The sequence below is a fragment of the Loxodonta africana genome, chromosome 12 (assembly GCF_030014295.1).
Source record: "Loxodonta africana isolate mLoxAfr1 chromosome 12, mLoxAfr1.hap2, whole genome shotgun sequence".
Classification (NCBI taxonomy): domain Eukaryota; kingdom Metazoa; phylum Chordata; class Mammalia; order Proboscidea; family Elephantidae; genus Loxodonta; species Loxodonta africana.
Window position 1 is genome coordinate 92,811,421 of NC_087353.1, and position 26,589 is coordinate 92,838,009.

The following is a 26,589-nucleotide window of genomic DNA, read 5'->3' on the forward strand; positions in this document are numbered from 1 at the left end:
CATTGTAAATAGCTTTCTCTGCCTGCTGCTGCCACTGGACAAGCAGCAGCAGGCCCTGCTTCTCATCCTTTGCGTTCTGCGCATGACATGGTGTTCTGTCTGCCTGTGTTGACAGGATTATCCTAGTGTCAGTAGATGGGATGTGATCACACTGTAGTGTGCCTCTCAAACTCCCAAGATTGAGGCCAAGCCCGGGCAATTAAAGTGATTTCTTCCAACCAAATACTTTTCATTGTGTGATCTGGAAGACATGTCTCCACGCTGTCATTCCTTTGTGGTTTAAACAAGTGTCCTTCCTGGCAGTCCACTTCCCCTGGTGTGAAAGCCCATGACTTCTGCCAGGAGAAAGATTTAATCTGACACCTGTGAGACTGTCTTTACCTGTGTGATTGGTGCAACAATGAGGATGTAAGCATTTATTGTTTCCTTTGCTTCCCTGCATAGTTAACATTCCAAGAGACTCGGAAGAAACTTCTCATATTCTGCCTCTGAGTTAAAGCACTGTCTTTCAGCTGCATATTTCTCCTACTTTATTGTGGACACTTACAGTATCTGTGAGATAACATTTCCTGTAAAAATGATGATAACGGAATGTATAGTATTCATCGCGTGCACATTCCATATCTTCATTCAGTAAATCTCCACAGCGCCCCTAGGAGATTGTCACTGCTGCTATTTCCATGTTAAAAAGGCAGCTGGGGCGAGGGGAGGGGTGATGCCCAAGGCCACACGGCCAGTCAATGGAGGCTGGTTCACCAGTCCGTCTCTTAAATGCCCAACACCAAGCGAAACAATGCATGTAAAATAAGCATGTTTGCCTCCACAGTATGAATGGTGCCTTAGCATTTGTCGATACGTCTGACTGCACGGTGATGAACATAGCGGAGCACTACATGGCCTCTGATGTCGAATGGGACCCTACGGGGCGCTATGTCATTACATCTGTGTCCTGGTGGAGCCACAAGGTAGGAGACCGGTGCCTTCAGTCAGCAATGAGAGGCAGGCAGGGGTTAGGCAGGGGGGCTTCCGTACCTGGCCTAGGGTGGCAGCTCCTCATCCTCGCAGGGAGAGGCTGCCAAAGACCTCCCTCTTCTCATGTGTTCCACCTCCCTCTTCTCATCCTCTGGTTTTTGTTTTCTCTTTTTTTTTTAAGCCCTTTTGAAGTGTTGACTACTCTCTTTTAAATGGAAACACGCTTCCATCCCATACCTCAGTCCTTCTGTCTCCATGTCAGGCACTCACCACTTGAAAGTGCTGGTCTGTAATAAGTCAATTAAGATGCTTCCTTCATTGAGAAAGTCTTGCTGGGGAAAAAAAGTGTCAGCTGAACCACATGTGTAGTGACATAGTTAATTCTACACGAGGTCCTTGTCACAGAGCAGTGGTTCTTAGAATTGGTCCCTAACCGCTTTGCCTGGGAACGTGTTAGAAATGCAAATTTTCAGCAGGGGTTTGAACTGGCACTGCCTAGATTGACAGGTTATTGGCACTCAGACATCTGCTGAATGAAGTATTTCGTTTTGTTTGTTCCCCTGACAGTAGAGATTCCAGGCAGTCTGTCTTCCTGGAGCTCGCTGGAGTGTAATAGCTCGGTTTTGTCACTGCTCTCTTAGGTGGACAATGCTTACTGGCTGTGGACCTTCCAGGGACGTCTTCTGCAGAAGAACAGCAAAGATCGCTTCTGCCAGTTGCTGTGGCGACCCCGGCCTCCCACGCTCCTCAGCCAGGATCAGATCAAGGTCAGCTAGCAGTGGCACTGAGAAGAAGAAACAAATTGTTATTGTTATGGTGATGATGAGTGAGGACTTAGGAGAGGAACTTACAGTGGACGCTATGAAGAGATGCCAGAGCAGTAAGAACTAAATGGGAAAGAAATAGTTTTAGGGTAGTAAATGTACGTTTCTAGGCTATTTAAGGTTGTATCAGTACCATCCCAGGAAGCTTTGCTGCTAAAATCCTGTTGGAATGAGAAGAAACACAGCTGTGGGATTTACATAATTGGTGAAATAAGCTGATGGTATTACAAGCTGAGAAGAGTGTGTAAATCCCAGGAAAAGTCTGTCTGGATGAAATGCAGACTCACAGAAAAGATGCAGTATTGAGTGCTCCAGGGCCAAGTTCTCTTAATCACTGAGGCCATCATTTCATGTCGGCAGCTTTGAAGATTGTGTCTGTGGCTCTCGCTTTCAGTGTTTAAATCCTGAGTGACTTGTCTTTGTTTCAGCAAATTAAAAAGGATTTGAAGAAATACTCCAAGATCTTTGAGCAGAAGGATCGTTTGAGCCAATCCAAAGCCTCAAAGGTAAGCCTTGTTCCCAGAGCCGAGGGAGGGCTGGAGGCCACCACAGCCGTGTCCCATGCTGAGGAGGACAGTGTGAGGCTATGCGAGGGAGGAGCCTGTGTGTCCGCTCGGGGGAAGCAGGGGGGCTTGTTCTGCAGCCGACACGGAGCCACACGGCTCTACTGTGTGCTGGAGGCAGACCAGCAGCTAAGGAGTTCTGTGCCCTAGAGGGGACTCAGAGCTGATGCGCTGCAGCCTGACGGGGTGGTGGGTGCTTAGAACCAGAGAGGCGCAGTGTTAAAGGAAGAAAAAATGAGAACAAACCTCTTATCCCACCATCTTAAGATTGTCTTTTTATTGAATAGAGTTGTTACGTCATCAGAGTAGGTGGAGGCCACTTGTGGCAAGATATTTTCACTTTCATTAGGCAAAAACACGATGCTGGTAATTCGGTATTAGTTTCGTGACATTTCCCCTCACTTTGTAGGAGTTGGTGGAGAGAAGGCGAACCATGATGGAAGATTTCCGGAAATACCGGAAGATGGCCCAAGAACTCTACATGGAGCAGAAAAACGAACGTCTGGAATTGCGAGGAGGTAACTTCAGTAGTGGAGTCCTTGGGTGGTGCACACAGTTAAGCATTGGACTACTTAGTCGAAAGGTTGGTGGTTTGAACCTAACCAGAGGCACCTCGGAAGAGAGGCCTGGTGACCTGCTTCCAAAAGGTCACAGCCCTGAAAACCCTGTGGAACGCAGTTCTGCTCTGCACACAGGGCCGCAGTGAGTCAGAATAGACTGAGTGGCAACTAGTAGGAACGACTTTAGTGCCAGAAGATATATTTTTTATAGCCTACTTAAGTTGAGATGTTTTTCTCCTTTTCCGTCTGTATTAAAATTTCCCAAGATTTTAGTAAACATCAGGTGTTGTCTAGAGGTTCTTGAATCATCAAAGAATTGAGAAGTTTCCCATCACCTACATGTTCAAGTTCATATTCTGTATCACAGAATCTGGCTGTTTCCTTATCAGACTCTTGGCAGCTTCCATAGAATGTGTTTGTCTGTGTGTGTGTGTTCATGTGTGTTCTAGAAGGTCAAAATTAACTTCGCACAGCACCAGCACAGAGAGTCCTAGTGGTGCAGTGGTTAAGTGCTCAGCTACTAACTGAAAGGTTAGTGGCTCAGATCCACCCAGCAGCTCCACGGGAGAAAGACCTAGTGATCTGCTCCCATAAAGATTGTAGCCGAGGAAACCCTATCGGGCAATTCTGCTCTGTCACATCGGGTCGCTATGAGTCAGGATCAACTTGGTGGCACAGCAACAACAACAGCATCAGCACAGTTGTCACTAAGCCTCTCCGGCCCCATCTCAACCTCTGTCTTTCTCTGTAGGCGTGGACACTGATGAATTAGACAGCAATGTTGACGACTGGGAGGAGGAGACCATTGAGTTTTTTGTCACTGAAGAAATTATTCCTCTTGGAAACCAGGAGTGATCTGAAAGCACTGTGGTAAGACCACTCTTCTGTTGCTCAGGAGTGGTTCCTGTCCCGTTGGTCGTTTTTACTTTCCTCTTCTGCCGTTCCCCTCCACTAGAGAATATCTTGTCTAAGGTAATGATGAAAACCCAGAGGTATGTGCTCAGGGGAACATGCAGTGTAGATTCAGGAGCGTTGGCAGAGCTCCTCATGCAAAAGCTTCTGGGCTCGGGCTCCATGTTGAAGCCATGGCTGTCGTTCCACACAGCATTTGGTTGGGAGTGAGACACGCCAGGGTAGACGCCAGGCAGGTGGAGTGAAGTCCTCGGGAGGGTGATGATGTTCTCCAGAAAGGAAAGGGGCCTGACCAGCTCTGGCTACAGCATTGGTAAGTCATTGGTCTGTTTTAAGAGCCACCTGCATCTGGTCAGTTGTGGTCAAGAACTCAGAAACTTGGGATTCGGGGTCCTCAGTACTGGAGAAAGGACCTAGAGACTGTTCCCCTGGAAAAGCTAACATGTGTGTGGGGATGGTGGTTTTGCATCCCTAGGTAACATGGGGGCTGTTGGGGCACTGCCTGGTTGCAGGGGGGCTCACAGCGACTTCAGGGGGTTGTGATCCCCACAGGCTGCCTTTTGTCACCGGATGGGGCATGGCGATGGCTCTGGCGTTAGGCTGAAGCGAATCCTCAGATGGTATTGCCCGTGGTTGAGTGTCTGTGCCTCACAGGATGGAGCTCTCGCGCTCTCCTGCCTGTCACTGTCGAGTTACGAACGCAGAGTAAACAGCTGTTCTTTGTTGCAGCGTCACCACTCGTGCTGGAATCGAGTTCACCCTCTTGCAGAGAGCCTACACAACTCCTGAAGTTCACCTGTGCTTTCTCTCACTGTCTGACTGAGAACGCACTTGGATTCTTCCATCTGGACACACTTCTGTGCCTTCAGCCCCTGGTGTCCACAGTGGGGGAGGTTTCAAGGCACCGCTTTAAAAATTTTCTTGTTTCGGCTTTCTTTTTTAAATTCAGTACCACCAGTATTTGCTACCTAGACTTTCTGCAGTGCTGCAGCAGGTAGCTTTTCACTACCGCTGCTGGTGGCACTCCAAGGCTTGTCACCACTGCGAACGATGTGTCTGTTCACAGACTCTCTCACTGTCATCCCTGGTGCCCGGGCTGGTGCCTGGGGTGTCCTGAGAAAACCCCTCAGGAGCGCCGTGCACCGGCCTTGCCCTAGAGTGCTCAGGAGGCACTACAGTGCGTTGTACCCCCCGCCCTTCAGATTGTGCGGGTTCTCACAGCAGGCTGAACGCGGAATAAAGCAAACCTGTGTGAAAACACTCTCTCTCTCCTCGCCTTGAATCCATGCCTCTGTCCCCCCGTCCCCCCCATCGTAGCGGCCTGCGCAGCCCCTCGCACACTCACGCTTGGTTCGGGATCTCACCTGCCAGCTCCCCTCGGCACTTGAGCGCTGATCAACCCGAGAAACAATCCACCGTTTCTTACTGTGTCTTGTGTGAAAAACGCTCGTCATTTCATCTGATGAGAAGTTTTAGGTTTTTCTTTCAAGTTACACAAGTTTGAAAATTTTAATTGAGAGTTGCATTTTAGCCGCACATGTGTGGTCCCCTTTGAATACTTTTTCCCCCACTGTAAAGGGAGTGAACAGATCCACGTAACGTCATTCAGATTTTTATTGGCAGTGTCTCGCCAGCCCTCTGTGCCTTCTGACACTGTGGCCTCTTCCGCCTCTTCCTCTCTCTCCTGGAATCTGAAGTTTAGTTCATAAAGCAGTGAAGCACTTACTGGGCAAACTCTGACTTCACAGCTGAGCAGCATTGGCGGACCTGAGCAGCGCTTTGAGGTTGGAGAATGCGCTGTGCTCTGTAGGCCGGAAGACAGGCAAGATGCCTGCCCAGGAGGCCGAGTCGCCTAGTGGGGGAGAGTCACTAGTCTGTGGGTTCCATGTGACCCCGTTGGAGACCACGTGTTGATCTGGGTCCCCCAGGTGTGCGAAAGGCACTTGGTGCTTCTCCTTTCTCGCAAGCCTTAAATCTTGCCGTCTGTGATTCCTATGAAAATGATTGTTACAGGCCTGCTGAGGAGTCCCTCCTCTGCCCCCTCCTGTGCACGTTTTCTTGGGCATCCTGGTTTCCTCGTGCTCTTAATCTTTAAACTTCTGGTGCGCCAACAACGGTCTGTTGTTTCGTGGCGGCATGTAGTTCTGGCCTTTAAACAGATTTTTAGCACAGCTTTCAAAACTAACATCTCATTGTTTTAAACTTACTGGCTGTAATTGTTTTACATAATTTGTAAATAAAAGACTTTCTGAAACATTTGTACTTGCTTTACTGAACTCCCCCCTGCTGCAGCAGTGGATTTCTCGGGGCCGGCCTCTTGTAGGGAAACCTTGGTAGTGTAGTGGTTAAGTGCTATGGCTGTACACCAGAAGGTCAGCAGTTCAGATCCACCGGGTGCTCCTTGAAAACTCTGTGGGGCAGTTCTGTGAGAGAGTCTCTGCCACCTCCTGAGTAGGGACACAGAGTACTGGTGAGATGGCGGTGTTCTCTGGGCTTGGGGTGACGGGTGGGCACGAGGCTCCAGCATGTGGTGCAGGCTGCTACTCCTGTGTCTCTAGGAGGCAAGAGTATTTGTCCCCTTAAGTTACAGCTCGTAAACCTGGGTTCTCCAGCAAGTTCCTTGAAGGTCAGGGGCCTAAGCCCTAGAATCTGTTAAAGGGAAAGGGGTGTGGATGTCGGAAGCATGCTTTTCCTACCCTCCTCACCTCACTCACCTGGCGAGGATTTCCTGGAACCCACATTGACCTGGACGCCAAGGGAGAAAAGATGAACGTAATCAGCCCCAGCCCTTAAGGAAACCACCATGTTGTGTGCTGTCGAGTTGATGCTAACTTACGGCAACCCCACGTGTGCAGAGTAGAACTGTTCCTTAACCTTTTAGAAGCAGATTGCCAGGCCTGTCTTCTGAGGTGCTTTTGGGTGAATTTGAACCGCTAACTTTTTCCCTACTAGTCGATCGCTCAACCAACCATTGGTGCCACCCAGGAACTCCCAAACTACCATTATGTAGGGTTAGAAACACAAAACCCATCACAGCTGGTCTGACGGCTGTTGGTGCCCCTGAGAGTCACTTAGCCAAGGCTCAGCTTCCATGGTAAGAAGGACGGGCCTCTACCTCATCTCAGCTATGTGATTGGAGTCCTTTTAAGTTGGATTTCCCGGATGCAAACTGCCTGGGTCCAGTCTGTGTGTCAGTGCAGGAGCGGTTCACACCCTTGACTGGGAAGGTGCTATGTGACCTGCTCTTGGGTTAGAATCACGGTTTCAGAGATGTGGCCTGCTTTGGTTTATACGGCGCAGTACCAGGCTTTCCCTTGAGACTGACTAGTGGAAAAGCTGAGAGCAGCACTTGGACTACAAATTCCCCTGGTTGTTAATCCGAGTCAGGCCCTGCTGCTGAACAAACTGCAATGTGAAGGGAAGGGGTTCAAGTCCATCCTAACGTGTTGGAAGCTGCATTTAGATATGCTGACTTGACTTCATTAAGCCTAGTTGGTGACGGCTGTCCTTGGGGATTGCAGTCTCCGCTCAGGGCAGTGGGCAGTGCCACACTTGGGCCTTCTCTTGCATGGCTGCCGCTTGGCCCCCTCCTGGGCTCAGTGGGAGAGGAGAATAGACACGCTCCTCCCCCTTAGGCAGGCTCACCTGAGATCAGGTGAGCACCGTGGAAACCTGGCGGGTTGCTGAGGGACTAGATGAGCTAGTCGACCGAAGGCTGGAACGATGCCCGGTGCTGGGTCCCCCGTGTGCGTGCACCACCAGAGGGGCTGCCTAGCGCAGTCCACAGTGCTCGCTGTAGGCCGAGAGAAGAGCAAGGCTGCGAGCACTTTATACACTGTAGAGTGGGCTAATCCGGCTCTAGGAGAGGGCTGATGTCACCTGGGCGGGGTGTGATATAGCCACTCCCTGTTGCCCAGCTCTGCCTGGAGAGTAGGATGCATCCATACACCAGCCACAGGCCTTCCCCAGCCCAGGGCAGCCCAGCCATGCGGGAGATCGCTGCAGCTGAGCCCAAGGACCAGCAGCTCATGGTGAGTACCCTCCACCAGCAGGTGGCCTCCCTGCTCCTCACTCCCCCAGTCCCACATAGCCTGGCCTTTGCTCCTAACCCAGGGGACCCCATGCTCCCCACTTCCCCTCATTGGGACCTTGCCAAAGACCTGCTTCTCCTACTCCCACCACCTCACCCTTGGAACTCCACTGCGCCTGCCACTGGTCAAATCCCTGGGTGGTGCAAACAACATGTTTGGCCGCAAACCAAAAGAGGGTTAAGTCTACCCAGAAGGGCCTTGGAAGAAAGACTTGGTGATCTACTTTCGAAAAACCAGCCATTAAAACCCTGTGAAGCCCAGTTCTCTGACACACACGGGGTCACCGTGAGTAGGAATCGACTCCACAGCTTAATTGCTCTTTTTCTTTTTTGGGGGAGCCCCTACCCAATCTGACCCAGACCTTTTCAGTACTGAGGAATTTGGGGGTAGGGGGCAGCCAGGCCCATCTATTGGTGAACTCAGAACCTCAGCCCATTTGACAGCTGGGGGAAGTGAAGCCAGGGACTTGCCTGACCTCTCCAGCAGGCTGGTTTGAGATAGACCCTCCTAGTAATGACTGGCCCTAGGAGAATCAGCTCCTGTTTCTACAGAGGATGGAGGAGAGGGGTAGTGCCTATACCGCCCTGCTCGGGTCCTACAGCTCCTGAGTGGTCAAGGTGGACTCGAAGCCTGGGGCCAATCCGACCCCAAGGCCACTGGCCAGAGGGTCCACTTAGAACTGGAGAGGCAGATAAGGCATAGGGAGCTGAGCCCTGAAGTCCACACCTGGGGCATGAGTGGATGCTCACTTCCTGTGGGAGGGCTGGGGCTCCGCTCGGCACTTCTGGTGTTGGGTCCCACAGCCGTAAGAGGGCAGCTGTATGGCCTTGGCAAGTTACTACTCCTCTCCATGCCTCAGTCACCCCATCTGTCCAATGAGGGTAATCGTAATCCTGGAGTTGTCCTCAGAGAATTACAGTAAGCCCAGCTCAGTGCCCTTCCCTGCTTCACCAAGAGTGAGAAGCTCTCAGGAGGAGGAGGGAGAGCTTGGCTGGGTGTTGCTCCTTGGTGGAGCCCTTTGGAACGTAACTGTTTGCTGTCTCACCCATAGGTAGCCCTTCGAATCCGCCCTCTCAATGATGCAGAGCTGGAAGAAGGAGCCACGACCATCACTCACAAAGTGGGGGACCAGGTAAGGCTGGGGGAGGCACAAGGGAGTGGGAGCGCATCCCATCCTAGCACCTCTGACACTGCCGGATTATTCCCAGGCCTGACAGATTACTTTCTGTGTATCAGAGACATGCCCTGCTACGTGTGTACCTGTATTACTCTATCCATTCATTCATTTGTTCATGCATTCAGCAAATATTAGTGCTGAGTGCTTTCAGGTGCCGGACACTGATCCAAACTCTCAGGCCAAGCAGTGAGTGTGACAGACCAGGCCTGCACCTACTGAGCTCACTCTCTATGGGATAGGGGGACAGTGGGCAGATAGAGGGAGTTAAGCGATGTAAGTGACAAGCAGGCAGAGAAGGGGGCGTCCAGGAAGGCCTCTGATAAGATGAAGGAAACGGAGGAAGTCAGGCGGGGATCTAGGCTGAAGGAAGAGCTGGTGCACAGCCCTGAAGCAGGAGAGGGTTTGGAGGAGGGTGAGCGACGTAAGTAGGCCGGCTCTAGAAAGCTGCAGTTTTGAAAAGGGCCTAGGTGGCCCTGCTGCCCAGCAGGTAGGGAGCCCAGCATGCCACACATTGCCAAGGATTCCTGCATTTTAGAAACAGGTTGAGAAGCTGAGCTGTCGGTACAGTTGAGAGAGTTTTGTCTCTAATGTTCTCACTTGCTAAAATAAATGCCAAGGTTTGAGTAGCACAAAATGTCAAGTGAATCGGGTTTTCCATTTGTCGTTAGAGAGGTAGCTTTCTTGAGAAAAGAAACATGTCTCCCAAGAATAAGTACATTTACAGGCAAAGAATCCAGGAGGCATCAATTCCACTTTTCCATTTGTACAACCGTTCTCACCCTCCTTTTCCCAGTTGTTCCTCCTTCAATAACATAAACTCCTTGCCCCCTAAGCTTCCTGTCTAACCTTTTGAATTGCTGTTGTCAATTTGATCCCAGATAGTTCTTAAAAGAACTCAGTGCTCAAGGCAGGCATTCTTTATTAGTTATGCTAACCCGTTGTTTGGTTTTAAGAAGACATCAGGAGATATTTTTGGTTTCAGTCTTAAAGATTATCTCTGGGCAGTGGTTTCAGGGATTCATCCAGCCCCCTTGGCTTTAGGAAGTCTCATGGCAAACGAGGCAGTTGTTCATGGAGGCGATTGGACATGCATTCCATTTCCCACTCCTATTCCCGACTCTCCCTCTTCCTCTGAGTTTAGCTAAGCTTAATACGGAAACGCAGAGTGTTGGCCTAACTCAGCTCATGCTGTGCCCACCCTGGGCGGCCAGGGATGAGAGCAGAAACCTGGCAAGTGAAAATGCAGCACACAGCGTGTGCATGCTCTTTAGGGGCATGGCGATGAAACCCAAAGAATCTGCTAAATGAGTTGAAGGAAGGGAAGGCAGGGGGAGGGACAGGGACTGCTGTTTCCTAGCAAGCTTTGCAGATGTCTTGGCTGTTTACACTATGTGCGTGTGTTGTTGGCTGCCACTGGGTTGGCCTCTGACTCCTGGCGACCCCACGCACAAAGGGATCTGACTGTTACAATCCATAGGGTTTTCACTGGCTGATCTTTTGAAAGTAGATCGCCTTTCTTCCTGGTCTGTCTTAGTTTGGAAATTCTGCTGAAAGCCGTTCAGCATCACAGCAACACACAAGCTATGGGTGGTAGCTGCGGATGAGATAGCATCGACCGAGAATCGAATCTGGGTCTCGTCTTCCTTGTGGAAGGTGAGAATTCTACCACTGAACCCCTAGTCACCTCTATATGCATGTGTTACTGATAAAAAAAAAAAAAATCACTGGAGCTACAAGAAGAAGGGAGTACCCTTTTAACATGACTTACAAGGCAAATAATAATATCTTTGTGGGATTGATGGTATCTCAAAATAGTATCAGTCATCTCCAAAGTCTCGGCACTTTGCCCGTTGCAGGCTGACTGACCTCCCCCGGAGCTTCTTGGTCTACCTGGTGCCTTCTTACAGTATCTGATAACAGGAGGCTTTAGCTGCCCCCACGTGGGGGATCAGAATGTCCCTCTTTTGTCTTGTCTCCTGGTATTTGCCTGGCCACACAGCTAGGAGGTGACCTCTCACACCCAAAAACAGTCATCACCATTGGGTCCCATCATAGGCAGCTCTGTGGACATTCGTTCTGGGGTCTGGTCATTTGGGATCCACTTGGACTTTGGTCTTCAGGCATCCAGCAGCTCGAGAAGCTCCTGGAACAGCAACAGGCTGGTGGCAGAGGCTGCCTAGTAGTTCCTTAAGTTCAGGCTGCCTTTTTCTTCAGAGTGAGCGTTTCCCCTACTTTCCCTGGCTTGGGGACCTTGTGACTTTGGGAAATAGGCCACTTCTGGATTTCATGGGGGAAGGGCTTGGGTTGGAGGGAACTGAACCATGAACAAGGGCAGGAAACTAGATATCCAAGAACAGAACATTGTTCTAGTGACCTGAAACCAAATGTCGCAGCACCGGGAAGGGGAAGTGTTTCTAGCAGAGGAGTGCTTCAAAACCAAGTGAGGACTCAGGGTGCGAATGGGTACAGGCGCCCCTCCTACCCTCTCTAACTGCTGCTCCTTCCCTTCCCCTGGCAGTGTCTGCATCCGCATCTGGTATTCCCTTCTGGACACGTGCACAGGGGCTGACTCAGAACCATTCTAGAGCCCCCCCCAGGGCCTGGCCCCCAAGGTTGCCTCGCTGTGATCCAAACAGCAGGCACAGCTCCCGTTTTTTCACTTGTTATTTTGAAGTCAGTTCAGACTCATCAAAAAGTTCTAAGAATAGTACAGGAAGCTCCCGTATCCCCTCCACCCGGATTCTTCAACTGTTGACATTCCCCGCATTTGCTTTATCCTCTGTCTCCCCATATACACATACTACTCTTTCTGAACCAGTTGAAACAGTGTGGCCACGATGCCCACTTACCTCAACATCTTCCTGTGTCCTTCTTAAAAAGAAGGACATCCTCTCATATGACCTCGATACAATGATCAAAATCCTGAACTCGCCTTAAACAGTGTACTCTTTTAAAGAACTATCTATATGGGATCAAATTGACAATAGCAACTTGAAAGGATAGATGAGAAGCTTAGAGGGCTGTGAGTTTGTGTTAATGATGGTGAAATAGTTTGGAAACGGTTGTTGAGAAAGGTGGTACAACTTGAAGAACGTAACCAATGTCACTGAATTGTACACATAGAAATTGTTGAACTGGTGTAATGTTTCATTATGGATATGTTTACACCCCAAAGTTAAAAACCAGGAACTTGATAAAATATTATCTAATTTACAGACTTAGTCAACTTTTGCTGATTTTACTTAATTTTTTTTTTCAATAACTTTCTTCATTAGAAAATGTTTTCTAGTCAAAGATCAAATCAGCTGATATTTTGTGGACACCAAGCACTCAGTTCTGTATCTCATTACCCCCTCCCAGCTACCTTAGTGGGTGGCTTCTACAACCACCCCTGTTTTACACGTGAGAACAGTGGGGCTCAGAGAGTTGAGGGAGCTTGTCCAAAGCCTCTGGAGTGGTGAGCAAGAAAGCCAGGTTGAGGGGCTCTGGAGCCTGATCTCTTAACTGCCAGGCGGACTCCCCCAGTGCTAGGCCGGAAGCCCCTGGCCGGAGACCCACCCAAATTGTTTTCATTCTTGCAGCCTGGGTACCCTGCAAGCACACGCCCTGTGTGGACTGTGTGGGAGGGAGCTGCCCAATACCATCCCATCCTTTGATCCTCTCCATCTTGGGAAGGAGAGGGCAAGCATGAAGGAAAGAAGTGTTTGCTTATGTCATGGAAAAAGTGCTGGCCAGAAGCCAGGCCTGGCCCGGGGGCCTGGTCCTAGCCCTGCCCCTAACTCCCCCAGGCCCAAGGGCAACCTCATCTCCTGGGACCCTGTTTACAAAGCTGTGAGCCATGGAAGGGGTCTGCAGGAGTGACTGGCTAGCAGGGTTCTTAACCCCCTCAGTGGTGCCCCTCCTAAAACCCTGTGATCCCCCTGCACCCCAGCAGGCCTGGAGGGGCAGGGTGAGCCCTGACTCCCCCACCAACCCTCACCAGAGTAAACAGCCACGGCCTGCCTGGTCTCTAATTGCCCTGCTCCTCCCCTCCCACTGCCCCTGGGACGGGCTCCTTTGAACTCCCCCATCCCCAGAGACCCTAATACACTTTCCTTCATAATTACATCTTTACAAGAGCTAGGAGACACCCTGGGGGCTACCGAGGTGCTTGGAGAAACAGCAGGCTGGAGAGTGGGGTGGGCCCTTTGTTTTTATTGTGGTAAAAGTAAATAAAAACATTTGCCGGTTCAGCATTTTCTACATGAACAATTCAGCGACACTGATCACGTTCATCGTTGTGCAACCAACACCACGGCGTTTTTCCCGATTATTCCACTTCTATTAACAGAATCTCAGTGCTCCTAAGCAATTGCTCCCCTTCCTCCCACTTCCCTCAGTCCCTGGTTGCTTACCGTAGATATTTCGTTTACATGGAATCATATAGTATTTGCTCTTTTGTGTCTGGCTTATTTCACTCAGCATCGTGTTTTCAAGGTTCACTCACGTCAAGAACTTCGTTTCACTTTATGGCTGAGTAATATTCCATTGTGTGGATGGACCACGTTGTGTTTGTCCGTCATCTGTTGCTGGACACTTAGTTTGTGCCTTCTGGCTGTTCTCAGTATTGCCAGTGTGAACATTGGTGTACACATATCTATTTGAGTACCTGCTCTCACTTCACTGGGGGATATACAGTAAAACCTGCAAAAGCTGGAACCTGAGTAAGGCGGAAACCTGTCAGAGAAGGAAAACTCAAATATTTTCCACTAATAGAGAGCAATAGAAAAGTGGTAAGACTGCCCCTGTCCGATGTGGAAAACTTGTAAGATCAGAAAAACAAGGCGGTCCCATCAAATTCCGGCTCTCACAGGTCTCACTGTACATAGGAGTGGGATTGCAGGGTCATGTGATAGTTCTGTGTTTAACTTTTTGAGCAGGGGCAGGTCCTTTTGTTTTCTAGGTGTACGTGGACACCCTGCTCCCCCTTCTCTCTTTGCTGGCTCGACCCGCTGAGCACGGGGCGAGGTCTGATCACATGAGGAGAGCATACGGCACAGTTGTCAGCTCAGTACTTTACAATTTACAAAGCCCCTTCCCATCCCCATTCTGCTAGTTTGTCAAAGGCCTTGTAGCTGGAAGGTGCGGGGCCGGGCTGCTGACGCTGCTGTGTGGTTGCTTAGGCGCCCACACCACCCAAGTGTGCTTGGTCATTAACAGGGATGCTGGTGGCAGTTATTGGAGAGAGGGTGTGGGGAGTGTGTGTGGTGTCAGAATACAGAATAGAGCAAGGCATGGGTGCTTTCAGTCGTGCCCTTGGGGGTGCCCCAAAAGGAAGTGAGAGGGTAGGTACGGATCCCACCAAGTTCCCCTCTAGTTTGAGCACAGAGGCTCCGGTTTCTGGGGGTTGTTGAAGGAGGTACCAGGTGTGGGGGGTGGGGGGTCCTTGTAGGGGTGTTGAAGTGGGCAGGGGTGAGGCCTTTCCCCTATGCTGATCCCTATTCCTCTTTACCTCAAGATGGTGGTGCTCATGGACCCCAGTGAGGACCCCGAGGACACATTGCGCACCCACCGGTCCCGGGAGAAGACCTTCATATTCGATACGGTTTTCGACCAGCATGCATCCCAGGTACCACTCCCCACCCCTCCCTGACCCTACTGTTCCTCTGTTGAGCCAGGCCAGCCATGGGTGTCCTCACCGAATCCTACAACCTCCTTTGGGGAGATCTGGTGGCCATCTTGTATTCATGTCTCGCAAAGTTGTTGTGGGGCAGAAGACCCAAACTTGAGCCTCAGATCATCCAAATGGGTAGCAGCAGGAGGCATCTTCTGTGGATGCAGTGGCCACCAGGAGCTGGGCTGGCTAGGGCTTTACACATGCTGTCCTTAATTCCTGCATTCATTCAACGAACTGGTGCCATGACCATCATGTGGGAGGAACACAGTCCCTGCCAGCAAGGGGCTTACTCTCGAGCAAGGGAGGCAGATAGGGGGCAAGCAGAGAAACAAACTCAGAAGTGCACATTATCATAGGTGCTGTTGCAGGGAATTGCAAGGCACAGGTGATGAGGGAAGGCCTTCCCTGGGGGAATTAAGCTGAGGCCTGACACGGGAATGAGCCTGCATGAGAGAGAGGAGGGAAGAGAGGTGGAGACCTTATCTACCCCATTTCACAGATGCAGAGCCTGAGGCTTGGAGAGGTCGTGCAGTGAGGGCCAGGGCTGCATTTGGGCCCGGTGTTGTTCCTGTTCTTTCTAGTCCCGCATGTCATCACACCCTTGACTAAGGGCAAACACTATCCAGAATGTCATCCTGGAGATAAGGTCTTGCTGTTCCACTTTACAGTGGTGTTGGGTGGAGTGGGGTTTGAAGCTCCACCTCCTGAAGTGGGAAGTCCAGAGCAATGGCATATGGGGATGTTTAGTCCCAGGGCAAAGCCCAGTGAAGGACGCAGGGCTCCACGCTCACGCCAACCCCTGTACCCAAATGATGTTCTCTCCCACTGTGAAGTGAAGAGCCAGGGACTCCCCTTGCACTGTCCAACAAACCTTCAACCCCCAGAAGCCACAGGCTCCCAGTTGTGTGCAGTCCTCTTCTAGTTACCTATTTCTGCAGAACAAATCACCCTAAAGCTTAGTGAATTAGAACAACAATGTTTTCTTATTGCCCACACCACTTAATGAGGATCAGCTGGGCAGCTTCTCAGGCAATTGCAGTCAAATGTCAGCTGAAGTCTGCACTGGCCTATGCACTTGGCTCCCAGTTCATTCTGGCCTTGCCTTGGAGTTCTGCTGGGGCCGGGCCTACCTGTGGCCTCTCCAGGTGGCTTGGGCTTCCTCACAACATGGCAGCCTCAGGGAAGTCAGCCTTCTCATACGGCGGCTCAGAGCTCCAAGAGAGCAAGGTGGATGGTGCCAGACTCTTCAGCCTCAGCCCAGACCTGGCCTGGCTCCACTTCTGCTGTGCTTTACTGGTCAGGCAAGTCACTCAGGCTGGCCTAGGTTCAAATGGAGCGGATTTAACTCAACATCCCAGTGGGAAGAATAGCAAAAAGACTGCAGTCATCTTTCATCTACTCCACCTTTTCCTTCACTGCCCCCCTAGTTCCCTCATGTCTACCCAGTGGACTGTGGCAGCCGATTTCACCCGAATGGCATTTCAGGACAGAGGCTGCATGTGCTGAACGGGCCTGCTTAGAACACTGTGGTCCCTGTTGGCACTAGGATGTTTCTCCTGGATTCAGGGCTGAGCAATAGTCAAAAAGCAGAATAGATTTGCTCAGCCATAGCAGTTCCAAAGGCTTCTTTTTTCCCCATTGTAGCCACGTCTTAATGGCATAGAAACCAGAAGATCATGAGTATTTACTGAGCAGCTACTACATACCAGGGGCTGTGCTCAAGCACTTAGCATGCATTGTCTTATTATTCTCACAGCAACCCTATAAAATATGTGATGATATGGTTCCCATTTCATAGGTGAGGAAACTGAGACTTAAGGAGAGTAGCAGCTTGCCCAAGGTCACACCTGGGCTCCAATGCTGCCTCTACCCGCTCTGAGCTGTACAACCAGCCAGGGATATTGGAATAGTTAAATGAGGTGACCACTAGGGCCCATAGATGCAGTAGAAGTGAGAATTCTCGTTCCCCAGCCCTGAACGTGTTGATTAAGCCTTTCTTGGCTTGCCTGCTTCTCTGGACAGGGAGCTCACTCTCACACACTCTCATCACTGTATATTGCTGCCTTATAGCAAATTCTGCTGGCCTGAAACTTTCACCCCTCCCCCCGCCCCCAGTCCTAGCTCCGTCCCCCTACCCTGTTGTTACCTCCCGGTCCTTTGCATCCTTCTTGATCCCTCTCATTCTTGAAGAAGCCCTGGAAAGGACTCACATCTGTGTAGTACCTAATGTGTCTCAGACCTTGTGGCGGGAGCTGTCACATACATTCTTACTCAATCCTCCCTCACAACCACCCCTTGAGGTCGGCACTGCCCTTCCCTTTCCGCAGATGCACACAGCGAGGCTCAGCATGGCTGAGGCAGCCTGCCTAAGGCCACACAGCTACAGGACTGGGCCTCTCTGTGTGGCTTGCGCTTCCTCACAACATGGCAGCCCAAGAGTAGCCAATGTCCAAGCCGTTTCTAGACATCCCTCTACTGCCTGTGTCCCCTGCCACTGTCTAGGGAGAAAAGGCCATTCGCAGATGCCACACCCTTGTCCTCTCCCACCAGCCCGCTCCTGACTTAGGTTGGGCTGTGCACCTGACTGTCTGTCCCTCTGTCTGTCTGTCTGCAGGAAGATGTATATTGTGCCACCACCCAGCACTTGGTGGAAGGTGTCATTTCTGGATACAACGCAACAGTGTTTGCCTATGGCCCCTCAGGTACACCAAGGGCAGTATCCCCAGGAGTAAATGGGCCACCTCAGACGGTGGGTGGGTGGCAGCAGACTTGTTCTAATGCACACACCTGCTGTTTGCTGGTGCCATGCTGGTCCATGTGGGTCTCATCTCTACTGTCTCCTGTCATCCTTTCAGCAGCCCTGAGGGGGAGATAGCACGATTCCTTTTCACAGATGAGAAAATGAACCTGGGAGAGGTAAAGTGACTTCCCAAGGTCATACAGCTGGTGAGCAGGAACCAGGGATCCATCCTAGTCTGTACTTGGTTGCCGTGGGAATCCAGGAATTCCTTCTCTGCAGTTACAGTTGAGCTCAGCCAGCTCTCCCGTCCATGAAAAGTAACATCTCAGAGCTTCAGAGCTGAGCAGGTCCAGCATAACCCCATCATCATACAGTTGGGGAAACTGAGGCCCTGAGAAGTGACTGGTCCAAAGTCCATTGTTTATCTGTTTCATTCATTCATTCATTCACTCAGCTAGCATTAGCGAGCACCTACAATGAGCCAGGCTCTGACCAAGGAAAAGAGCAATGTGATCCTTGCCTCCACAGGGCAGACAGGTAGGGGGAGAAGTGAGGCCTCCCTCATAAAGGGGTGCCCCTAAAATTTAATATGTTAATTGTTGTAAAGACAACACAAACATGTCTTAAAGGAAATTTGGAGAAAGAACAAAAATCTCTCGTAGCTGCCCTACTGTCATACTGTCTGTATTTTCACATTTTCTTCCAGTTTTTCCCCCTAAGCCCGGGTTTTCACCCCCAGAGTAGTCATCGGACTGTGCAGTTTCCTTGTTGCCAAAATGGAAACAACAGCATCAGAGCAGCTGGAGACTGTTTGCATAATAAAGGTGGGAGGTGTGAACAGAGCATCCAGGGCCTGTTTAGGCAACAGAGATGGCAGGTGTGAACAGCTGCTACCTGAGTGTACCTGTTTATTTTTTCTTAATAGACTTTATATTTTAGAGCAGTTTTAGGTTTACAGAGGAATTGCACAGGCTGGACAAAGAGTTCCCATATTCCCCCTCTGTCCCCTGGACATGGTTTCTCCTGTTGTTAACATTTTGCATTCCTGTGGAACAGTTGTTAGGATTGCTGAACCAATATTTGTCCAGTATTATTAACTCAAGTCTGTAGTTCCTGTGAGGGTTCACTTCTTGTCCTATGAGTTTTGACAAATACATAGTGTCATGTGTCCATTATAGTGTCATGCGGAATAGTTTCACTGCTGTATAAATGTCCCCTGGTTCTCCACCTTTGCCTTACTTTAAGAAAGAAATTATGGTAAAATATATATAACAAAATTTGCCATTTTAGCTAAGTGTACATTCAGTGACATTAATCACATTCACCACGTTGTCCAACCATCACCACTATCTATTTCCGGATGTTACTCATCACCCCATACAAACTCACTGCACCTTCGGCAATAACTTCCCATTCCCCCTCTCCCCAGCTTCTGGTAATCTCCAATACACTTTTGTCCCTGTGCATCCCTTTGTTCTAGATTTTTCATATAAGTGGGATCATACGGTGTTTGTCCTTTTGTGTCTGGTTTATTTCAGTCAGCATCATGTCTTTAAGGTTCATCCTTGTAGCGTGTATCAGAACTTCATTCTTTTTTATGGCTGTATACATACATTGCATGGATGGACCACATTTTGTTTATCCATTCATCTGTTGATGGACACTTGGGTTGTGTCCAGCTTTTGGCTATTGTGAATAGTGGTGTGTAAGTATCTGTTGAGTTCCTGCCTTCAAGCGTCTTAGATATATACCCAGGGATGGGATTCCTGGGTCATATGTTAATTCCATGTTTAATTTTTTGAGGAATACTTGTTTCCCAATGGCAAGCATTTCTAGTCATGGTGTCTGAGCCCACCTCGGGCATCACCCCGCCCTGGGGCCTCCCTGATCGCCCCACAGGCACTGGGAAGACCTATACCATGCTGGGCATGGACGCAGAGCCTGGCATCTACCTGCAGACCCTCACGGACCTCTTCCAGGCCATTGAGGAGACCAGCAACAACATGGACTACAGCGTGTCCATGTCCTACCTTGAGGTGAGCCTGCCACCTGTCTCTGTTTGCTTATCTACAAAATGGGCATGATCATACTAGACTAAACGAAACCGTGCATGTAAAATCCTCAGCACTATGTGTTAACCCCAAAGGCCAGCTGGCATTGTGGCAAGGCTCCGCTTTCAGGGGATCTGAGATGTCCTTGGAGCCTCAAAGACCCAGTGAGATGTAAGTCCCTGTACTTATTTTTTACACCAAGCTGCTCTGTCCTCGGCTCTTCTGTTCCACCCCAGATTTATAACGAAGGGATCCGGGACCTTCTGAACCCGTCCTTGGGTTTTCTGGACCTAAGGGAAGATTCTCGCGGAAGCATCCAGATTGCAGGCATCACAGAGGTCTCCACCTCTAACGCCCAGGAGGTGAGGATCATGGGGCCATGGAGGGAAACATGGCTTAGCCCCAGCAGCCACAGACACCAGCATTTCAACATCCTTCTTGTTCCAGTCCACAGAGCAGAAATCGACACACAACTCCAGAGCTGTTTCTAAGCAGCTGGACTTATCTTGTGAAGAGCTGCTATCTGCACCCATATCTGAACTGCTAGCCTGGGCTCATGGCAGACATCACTAATAGATCACATACCCTTTCCCTCTGCGTCCAGATGCAGTCTCCCTCCAAGTCCAGGGAATTGATAGGATGGCCCCAGTGCTCTGCATGGCAAAGGCTCCAGGGCTGCTCTGGGCACTGCAGAATGGATTGAGGGATCCATTGGTGATGTCTGGTGTGTCTGAGTAGGGCAAGGGGCAGTCTGAGTATCAGGAAGCTGCTTCCTGCTAGATGACGACTCAGTGAATGGTTAATCACTGAATGCCGTAATCCAGAAACGGACTCAGTTCTGCTGTGAGCAGCCCAGCTGTGGGGCCTGCTGAAGAATGGACCCCACCCTCTGTCCCCTGCCCTCTATTCCTGGGGGGTGCGTGCAGCCACCTGGTGCTCTGACCACCCGCCCACCTCTGCCTCTGTCCTCAGATCATGCAGCTGCTCACCAAAGGCAATCGGCAGCGCACCCAGGAGCCCACGGCCACCAACCAGACCTCGTCTCGCTCCCACGCTGTGCTGCAGGTCACCGTGCGCCAGTGGAGCCGTGGCACAGAGCTGATGGAGGCTGTGCACATCGGGCGGCTTTTCATGGTGGACCTGGCTGGCTCAGAGCGGGCGTCCCAGGTGTCTTTCTCTGACGTGCCCCACCCCTCTTTCTTTAGTAGACAATTTTTTAGAGCAGGCCCTGGATGGTGCAAATGGTTTATGCTCAACTACTAACCTAAAGGTCGGCGGTTCAAACCCACCCAGCAACACCATGGAAGAAAGACCTGGTGATCTCCTTTTGTAAAGATCACAGCTAAAAAAACCTATGGAGCAGTTCTGCTCTGTAACACATGGGGTTGCCACGAGTTGAAATTGACTTGATGGCAGTTGGTTTTTTGTTTTGCTTTATTTTTTAGAGCAGTTTTAGGCTTACAGAAAAATTGAGCCAAAAGCACAGAGGGTTCCCATATACTCCCCTCCCCCTACACAGTTTCTCGTATTATTAACATCTTAGACATTTGTGTGGTACGCTTGTTGTAATGGATAAACCGATACTGACACTTTATTATTAACTAAAGTTCATAGTTTACACGAGGGTTCACAATCTGTGTTGTACAGTCCTATGGATTTTGACAAATTCATGTCATGTATCTACCATTACAATATCCTACAGAATGGCTTTACTGCCCTAAAAATGCCCTGTGCTTTTCCTGTTCATTCCTTCCCTCATCCCCCAAGCCCTTGGCAACCACTGACCTTTTCACTCTTTGCATAGTTTTGCCTTTTCCAGGGTGTCACAGACTTGGAATCACACAGTGTGCAGCTTTATCAGGCTGGCTCCTAGCAAGTTTGTTTGCCCCTGTCTCCCATGTTGGGTGCTTCCCATGATGTCTGTAGCCCTTGGCTGTTTGCTAAAGATTCAGGTTGGGGGAACCAAACACTAACTAAGCTATCCTTTGTGATAGTGCCTCACTTTGCTACCACTGTCCCTCTAGACCATGATCAGGACTCTGGATGTCCTTGCCTAGAACATGTCTTCAGCACCCAGAACAGTGCTTGGCCCAGCAGAGGCACTGGCTGTATGTTGAATGAATGATTTCTCCACAAGCATTGGCTGAGGAAGCTCCCTACTTAGCCAGGGTTTATGCGGGGATGGGGGGCTTCCTGTGTGGCGGAGCCCATTCTGGGCACTTGTCCTTGTTGTTGTCATGTGCCGTTCAGTCAGTTCCAACTCATAGCAACCCCATGTGACCATAGGGTTTACTTGGCTGTAATCTTTACAGGAGCAGGTTGCCAGGTCTTATCTCCCATGGAGCCGCTGGGTGGGTTCAAACCAACCTTTCAATTAGCAGCTGAGCACTTAATCATTGCACCACCAGGGTTCTTTATTCTGGACACTAGAGACACAAAAATGAGTGAGCCCCAGGCCCGCCCTCGTAACTTACAGCCTCCAGGGGCAGACAGACATGTGAGCAGATACTCAGGGCCCAGAGAGCTATGTGCTTAGAGGTTTGGGTTCTCACTGATGCTGTGTTCTTTCATTCTTTCTCTGGCCCCTTCAATCTAAACTGATGGATTTTCTGCTATGGTTCTTGGTTTGATCCATCAGTCACAGGCTTAATCTCTTTAACAAAAGATTGTATAGCCATGTCCTTCATGAAAATTCTGGGACACGTGTCCTTAATTAGTAAAAATCATAGCTCACATGTACTGCTCGCTTACGTGGGCCTAGCTCTGAGCTTTACCCCCTGCAATCCTCATTGTAGCTCTGCAAAGTGGGATTATCATCTCTTTGACAGATGCGGAAACTGAGGTTTATATTGGGAGACTTGTCCCTTCTCAAATCCATGTCCATGCCCTTTAAAAGAAAATGTTAGTGCTTTTTTTTCTGATCTCAAAAAAAGTATAGATAATTTAGTAATAGAATGTGTAGACGATTTGGAAAATACAGATAAGTAAGAAGTAGAAAATACAAGTCCTAGTGATGACTAGTGGCACACCAGTTAAGCACTTGGCTGCTAACTGAAAGATCAGCGGTTCGAACCCACCTGGCAGCTCTGTGGCATAAAGACCTGGCAATCTTCTCCTATAAAGATTACAGCCTAGGAAACCCTAGGGAGAGTTCTGTTCTGTCACACTGGATCTCTCTGAGTTGGAATCAACTTGACGGCACCCAACAACAACAACGAGATCTTTTCAACGTCAGTAAGCATCTCTGTATCTCCCCTTTTCTGGCTGCATAGTACTCCACTGCGGAATATAATGCTCTGTGTTTATTTCACCAGTTCCCTGTCACACCCATATTGCTTCCAGAATTTCATTAGTGTCTTAGTTATCAAGTGCTACTATAACCGAAATACCCCAAATGGGTAGCTTAACAAACAAATTTATTTTCTCACAGTTTAAGAGGCCAGAAGTCCAAATTCAGGGCACCAGCTCTAAGGGAAGGCTTTCTCTCTCTCTCGGCTCTGGGGGAAAGTCCTTGTCTGTCTAGCTCCTATTTCTTGGCTCCTTGGTGATCTTTGTGTGATGTGACATCTATCTTCTCCTATATTTGCTCCTTTTATGTCTTGCAAAAGATTGACTCAAGACACCCTACAGTAATCCTGCCTCATTAACACAACAAAGAAAACCCATTTTCAAATGGGATTATAACCACTGGCATAGAGGTTAGGGTTTACAACACATGTTTTAGGGGGACACAATTCAATCCATAACATTCCACCCTTTGGCCCCCAGAAATTCACGCCTTTGCCACATGCAAAACACATTCACTCCATCATCATCCCCAAGGTCTTCAATCCAGTCCAAGTCCAAAATCTCATCTTCTGAATCATCTAAATCCAATATGGCTGAGACTTTAGGCATATTCCATCCTGGGGCAAAATTCCTCTTCATCTGTGAACCTGTAAAATCTAGACTACAAATTATCTGTTTCCAAAGTACAGTTGCAGAACAGCCACTAGGTAGACATTTCCATTACAAATGGGGAAAATTGGAGGGAAAGAAGGGATAACAGGCACCAAGTAAATCCAAAACCCAGCAGAACAATTTACGTTAGCTCTCAAGTCTTGAAAGTAATCCTCTGTTCTCTGAGACCATCTGGGCAATAAATAGCCCTGCCCTCCAGACTCTGGGTGTTGGCCACATTTTCTGGATTCTAGGTGGATGACCTACCTTCCAAGCCCACTGGGATGGCAACTGCTCACTCAGTTTTGGTTGGCCCCATTCTCCTAATCCATCTGAGCGGTGACCACCCCTCAGTCCCTGAAGGTCCCATTTTTCTTCCCCTTGGGCAAGGCAGTCCTGCCCCCTCAGTTTTGGGCAGTGGCCTCATCCTCTTGGCCAAAGTGAATGGCAGCTCCAGAGCTCCAGAACTGATTTGGTGAAGATCTGACTGGGAAACCTAGGAGGCCATGGCTGTACCTTTGAGACTCCAGAGGCTGTGTCCCCACCCTTTAAGATCAAGGCAGCTCTGCTTTCCATGCTCCTTGCAACAGTGCTGCTGATCTCCAAGCTGCTCCAGGGCTAGTCCTTTTCTTTTCTTGGAGGCCAACAGATGTAGCACCTTTGGTCTGTTTCCTGCCTGTAGAATTCCAAGAGGCAGACTATGTTCTTTCATTCTTTCTCTGGCCCCTTCAATCTAAACTGATGGGTTTTCTGCTATGGTTCTTGGTTAGATCCATCAGTCACAGCTTAATCTCTTTTAACAAAAGATTGTATAGCCATGTCCTTCATGAAAATTCTGGGACACGTGTCCTTAATTTGTACGATAGAATTTCCCAAATCTTTACATTTTGTTCTCATTTTGTACAGTTCAGTTTTAAGCCCATCTCTTTCCTCTCGTATTTTACCATAAGCGGCAAGGAAAAACCACGTGGCCCTTAAGATCTTGCTTAGAAATCTCCTCAGCCAGATATCCAAGTTCATCGCTTACAAGTTCTACCTTCCGCCAAACATTTGAACATAATTCAGACAAATTCTTTGCCACTGCATAAAAAGTATCAGCCTTCCTCCACTGTCAAATCACGTGTTTATCATTTTCTTTTAAAGCCTCACCAGAATTGCCTTCGATGTCCATAATTCTACCAATAGCCCCTTCAAGGCAATCTAGACCTTTACTATTAGGTAACTTAAAACTCTTCTAGCCAAAACCACGTTTATATTTTAGGTCTTTGTTATAGCAATACCCCACTCTTTGGTACCAAATTCTTAGTTATCTAATGCTGCTATAACAGATACCACAAATGGTGGGCCTTAGCAAACATTTTAGGAGGCTAGACGTCCAAATCCAGGGCTCTAGGAGAAGACTTTCTCCCTGTTGGCTCTGGGGGAAGGTCCTGGTCTGTTTTGAATTTCTGTTCTTGGGCGATATTCACGTGGCTTGGCATCTCTCTTCCCACATCGCTACTTTCTCTTGCTTAATCTTTTTTATATCTCAAAAGAGATTGATACAAGACACACCCTACACTAATCCTGCCTCATTAACATAACTAAAACAACCCATTCCTAAATGGGATTATAATCACAGACACAGAGGTTAGGATTAGGATTTACAACAATATGTTTGGGAGACACAATTCGGTCCTTAACAGTTAGCATGGTCAGCACATCCAAAGCCCATGCCTCTAAGGACTCAGATAACTGAGACCTGTCTGTGCCTCGGTCTCCTTCTCTGTGAAATTGGACTGAGGGGGATGGTGGGTCAGGAAGCACCAGATAGATGGTGCCAGCTCACACTGGCCTCTCCCTGCTCAGACTCAGAATCGTGGCAAAAGGATGAAGGAGGGCGCACATATCAACCGCTCCCTGCTGGCGCTGGGCAACTGCATCAATGCGCTCAGCGAGAAGGGCGGCAGCCGGGCACAGTATGTGAATTTTCGGGACAGCAAGCTCACGCGCCTGCTGAAGGTACTTCTGGGGGCCCAGGAAGGGTAGGAGGGGGTGGCCACAACAGCTGCCTCTGCCTTCAGGAGGGAGGCCACACCAGGGTCTAAGGGGCTTTCTGAGAAGTCCTGAAAGCAGAATACCATAGAAGCCATCCCTAGTCACTGCCTGGCTCCCTTTCCCCATTCTTCTGACTCTGGTTCAATCTGCTTGCACACCCCCGATGACAGAGAGCTCACTATCTTTCCAAGGCTGCCTATGCCATCATTGACCACACCAAAATGAACGCTGTCCCCTTTATTCCGTAGCAAGGTGGGGTATACATAAACACATAAACAAACCAATAAGTGAATGACTTAAGTTCAGCCTCTCGGCGTAATCCTGCTTGTATCAGAATGGAAGCATGCTGGGATGGGACCACTTCATTTCAAGGGTCGCTTTCCGAGGACTGACTGCTTGGTCCCTGACATCCGCTGCCCTTTTCAGGGTTTGGTTGGGCTGGTTCAGACAGGCCAGGTAACCAGTGGGGAGGGCTGGTTCCACTGAGCAGGGAGAGGCTCACAGCTCCCATCACCTCAACATGTTACCTCCACTGAGCAGGATGCCCTGGGAGGGAACAGCCGGACGGTGATGATTGCACACATCAGCCCTGCCAGCACTCACTTCGAGGAATCGCGGACCACACTGATCTACGCCTACAGAGCAAAGAACATCAAGACAAGGGTAAGCCCCTCATGGCAGCTGTATTGGGGCAGGGGCTGCAGCTGGACTCCTGGCTATGCACCCAGCTCTGCCACTTCCTGGCTGGGCGACCTCAGGCAAGTTTCTCAACCCCTCTGTGCCCCAGTCTCATCATCTCTGAAATGGGGAGGGTGAGAAGAACAGCAAACCCTTATACCCACAGCTCTTTCTACTGCTGAAAGCTTTGTGAGTGTCCTGCAGCTGCCATGACAAAGGACCACAAACTGGGGGGCTTAAACCAACAGTGGATTCCCTTACAGTTCTGGAGGCCAGAAGTCTGAAAGTAAGGTGTCAGCAGGGCCATGCTCCCTCTGAAGGCTCTAGGGGCAGGATGCCTCCTTGTCTCTTCAAGCATTCCTTGGCTTGTAGCTGCGTTGCTCCAATCT

The 26,589-nt window shown here is 49.6% G+C and overlaps 2 protein-coding genes across 3 annotated transcripts in view; both read left to right on the top strand.

Moving 5' to 3' along the window:
• Positions 1–6,087, top strand: part of EIF3B (eukaryotic translation initiation factor 3 subunit B) — a 29,477-nt gene extending 23,390 nt beyond the window's left edge. For both annotated transcript variants that reach the window (XM_003416496.4, XM_064295965.1), the window contains 6 exons: positions 827–965; positions 1,614–1,739; positions 2,225–2,302; positions 2,769–2,877; positions 3,671–3,789; positions 4,561–6,087. In XM_003416496.4, the coding sequence (XP_003416544.2) occupies positions 827–965; positions 1,614–1,739; positions 2,225–2,302; positions 2,769–2,877; positions 3,671–3,774 (556 nt within the window). In that variant the 3' untranslated portion in view covers positions 3,775–3,789; positions 4,561–6,087. The remainder of the gene's footprint in view (positions 1–826; positions 966–1,613; positions 1,740–2,224; positions 2,303–2,768; positions 2,878–3,670; positions 3,790–4,560) is intronic.
• Positions 6,088–7,554: 1,467 nt separating this feature from the next.
• The window catches only part of LOC100655383 (kinesin-like protein KIF19), a 59,480-nt gene continuing 40,445 nt past the window's right edge, over positions 7,555–26,589 (top strand). Inside the window, exons 1-10 of the mRNA XM_023555835.2 lie at positions 7,555–7,626; positions 7,749–7,862; positions 8,974–9,054; positions 14,597–14,707; positions 17,370–17,457; positions 19,395–19,531; positions 19,783–19,908; positions 20,519–20,713; positions 25,334–25,486; positions 26,063–26,185. Coding sequence (XP_023411603.1) covers positions 7,555–7,626; positions 7,749–7,862; positions 8,974–9,054; positions 14,597–14,707; positions 17,370–17,457; positions 19,395–19,531; positions 19,783–19,908; positions 20,519–20,713; positions 25,334–25,486; positions 26,063–26,185 — 1,200 coding nt within the window. The remainder of the gene's footprint in view (positions 7,627–7,748; positions 7,863–8,973; positions 9,055–14,596; positions 14,708–17,369; positions 17,458–19,394; positions 19,532–19,782; positions 19,909–20,518; positions 20,714–25,333; positions 25,487–26,062; positions 26,186–26,589) is intronic.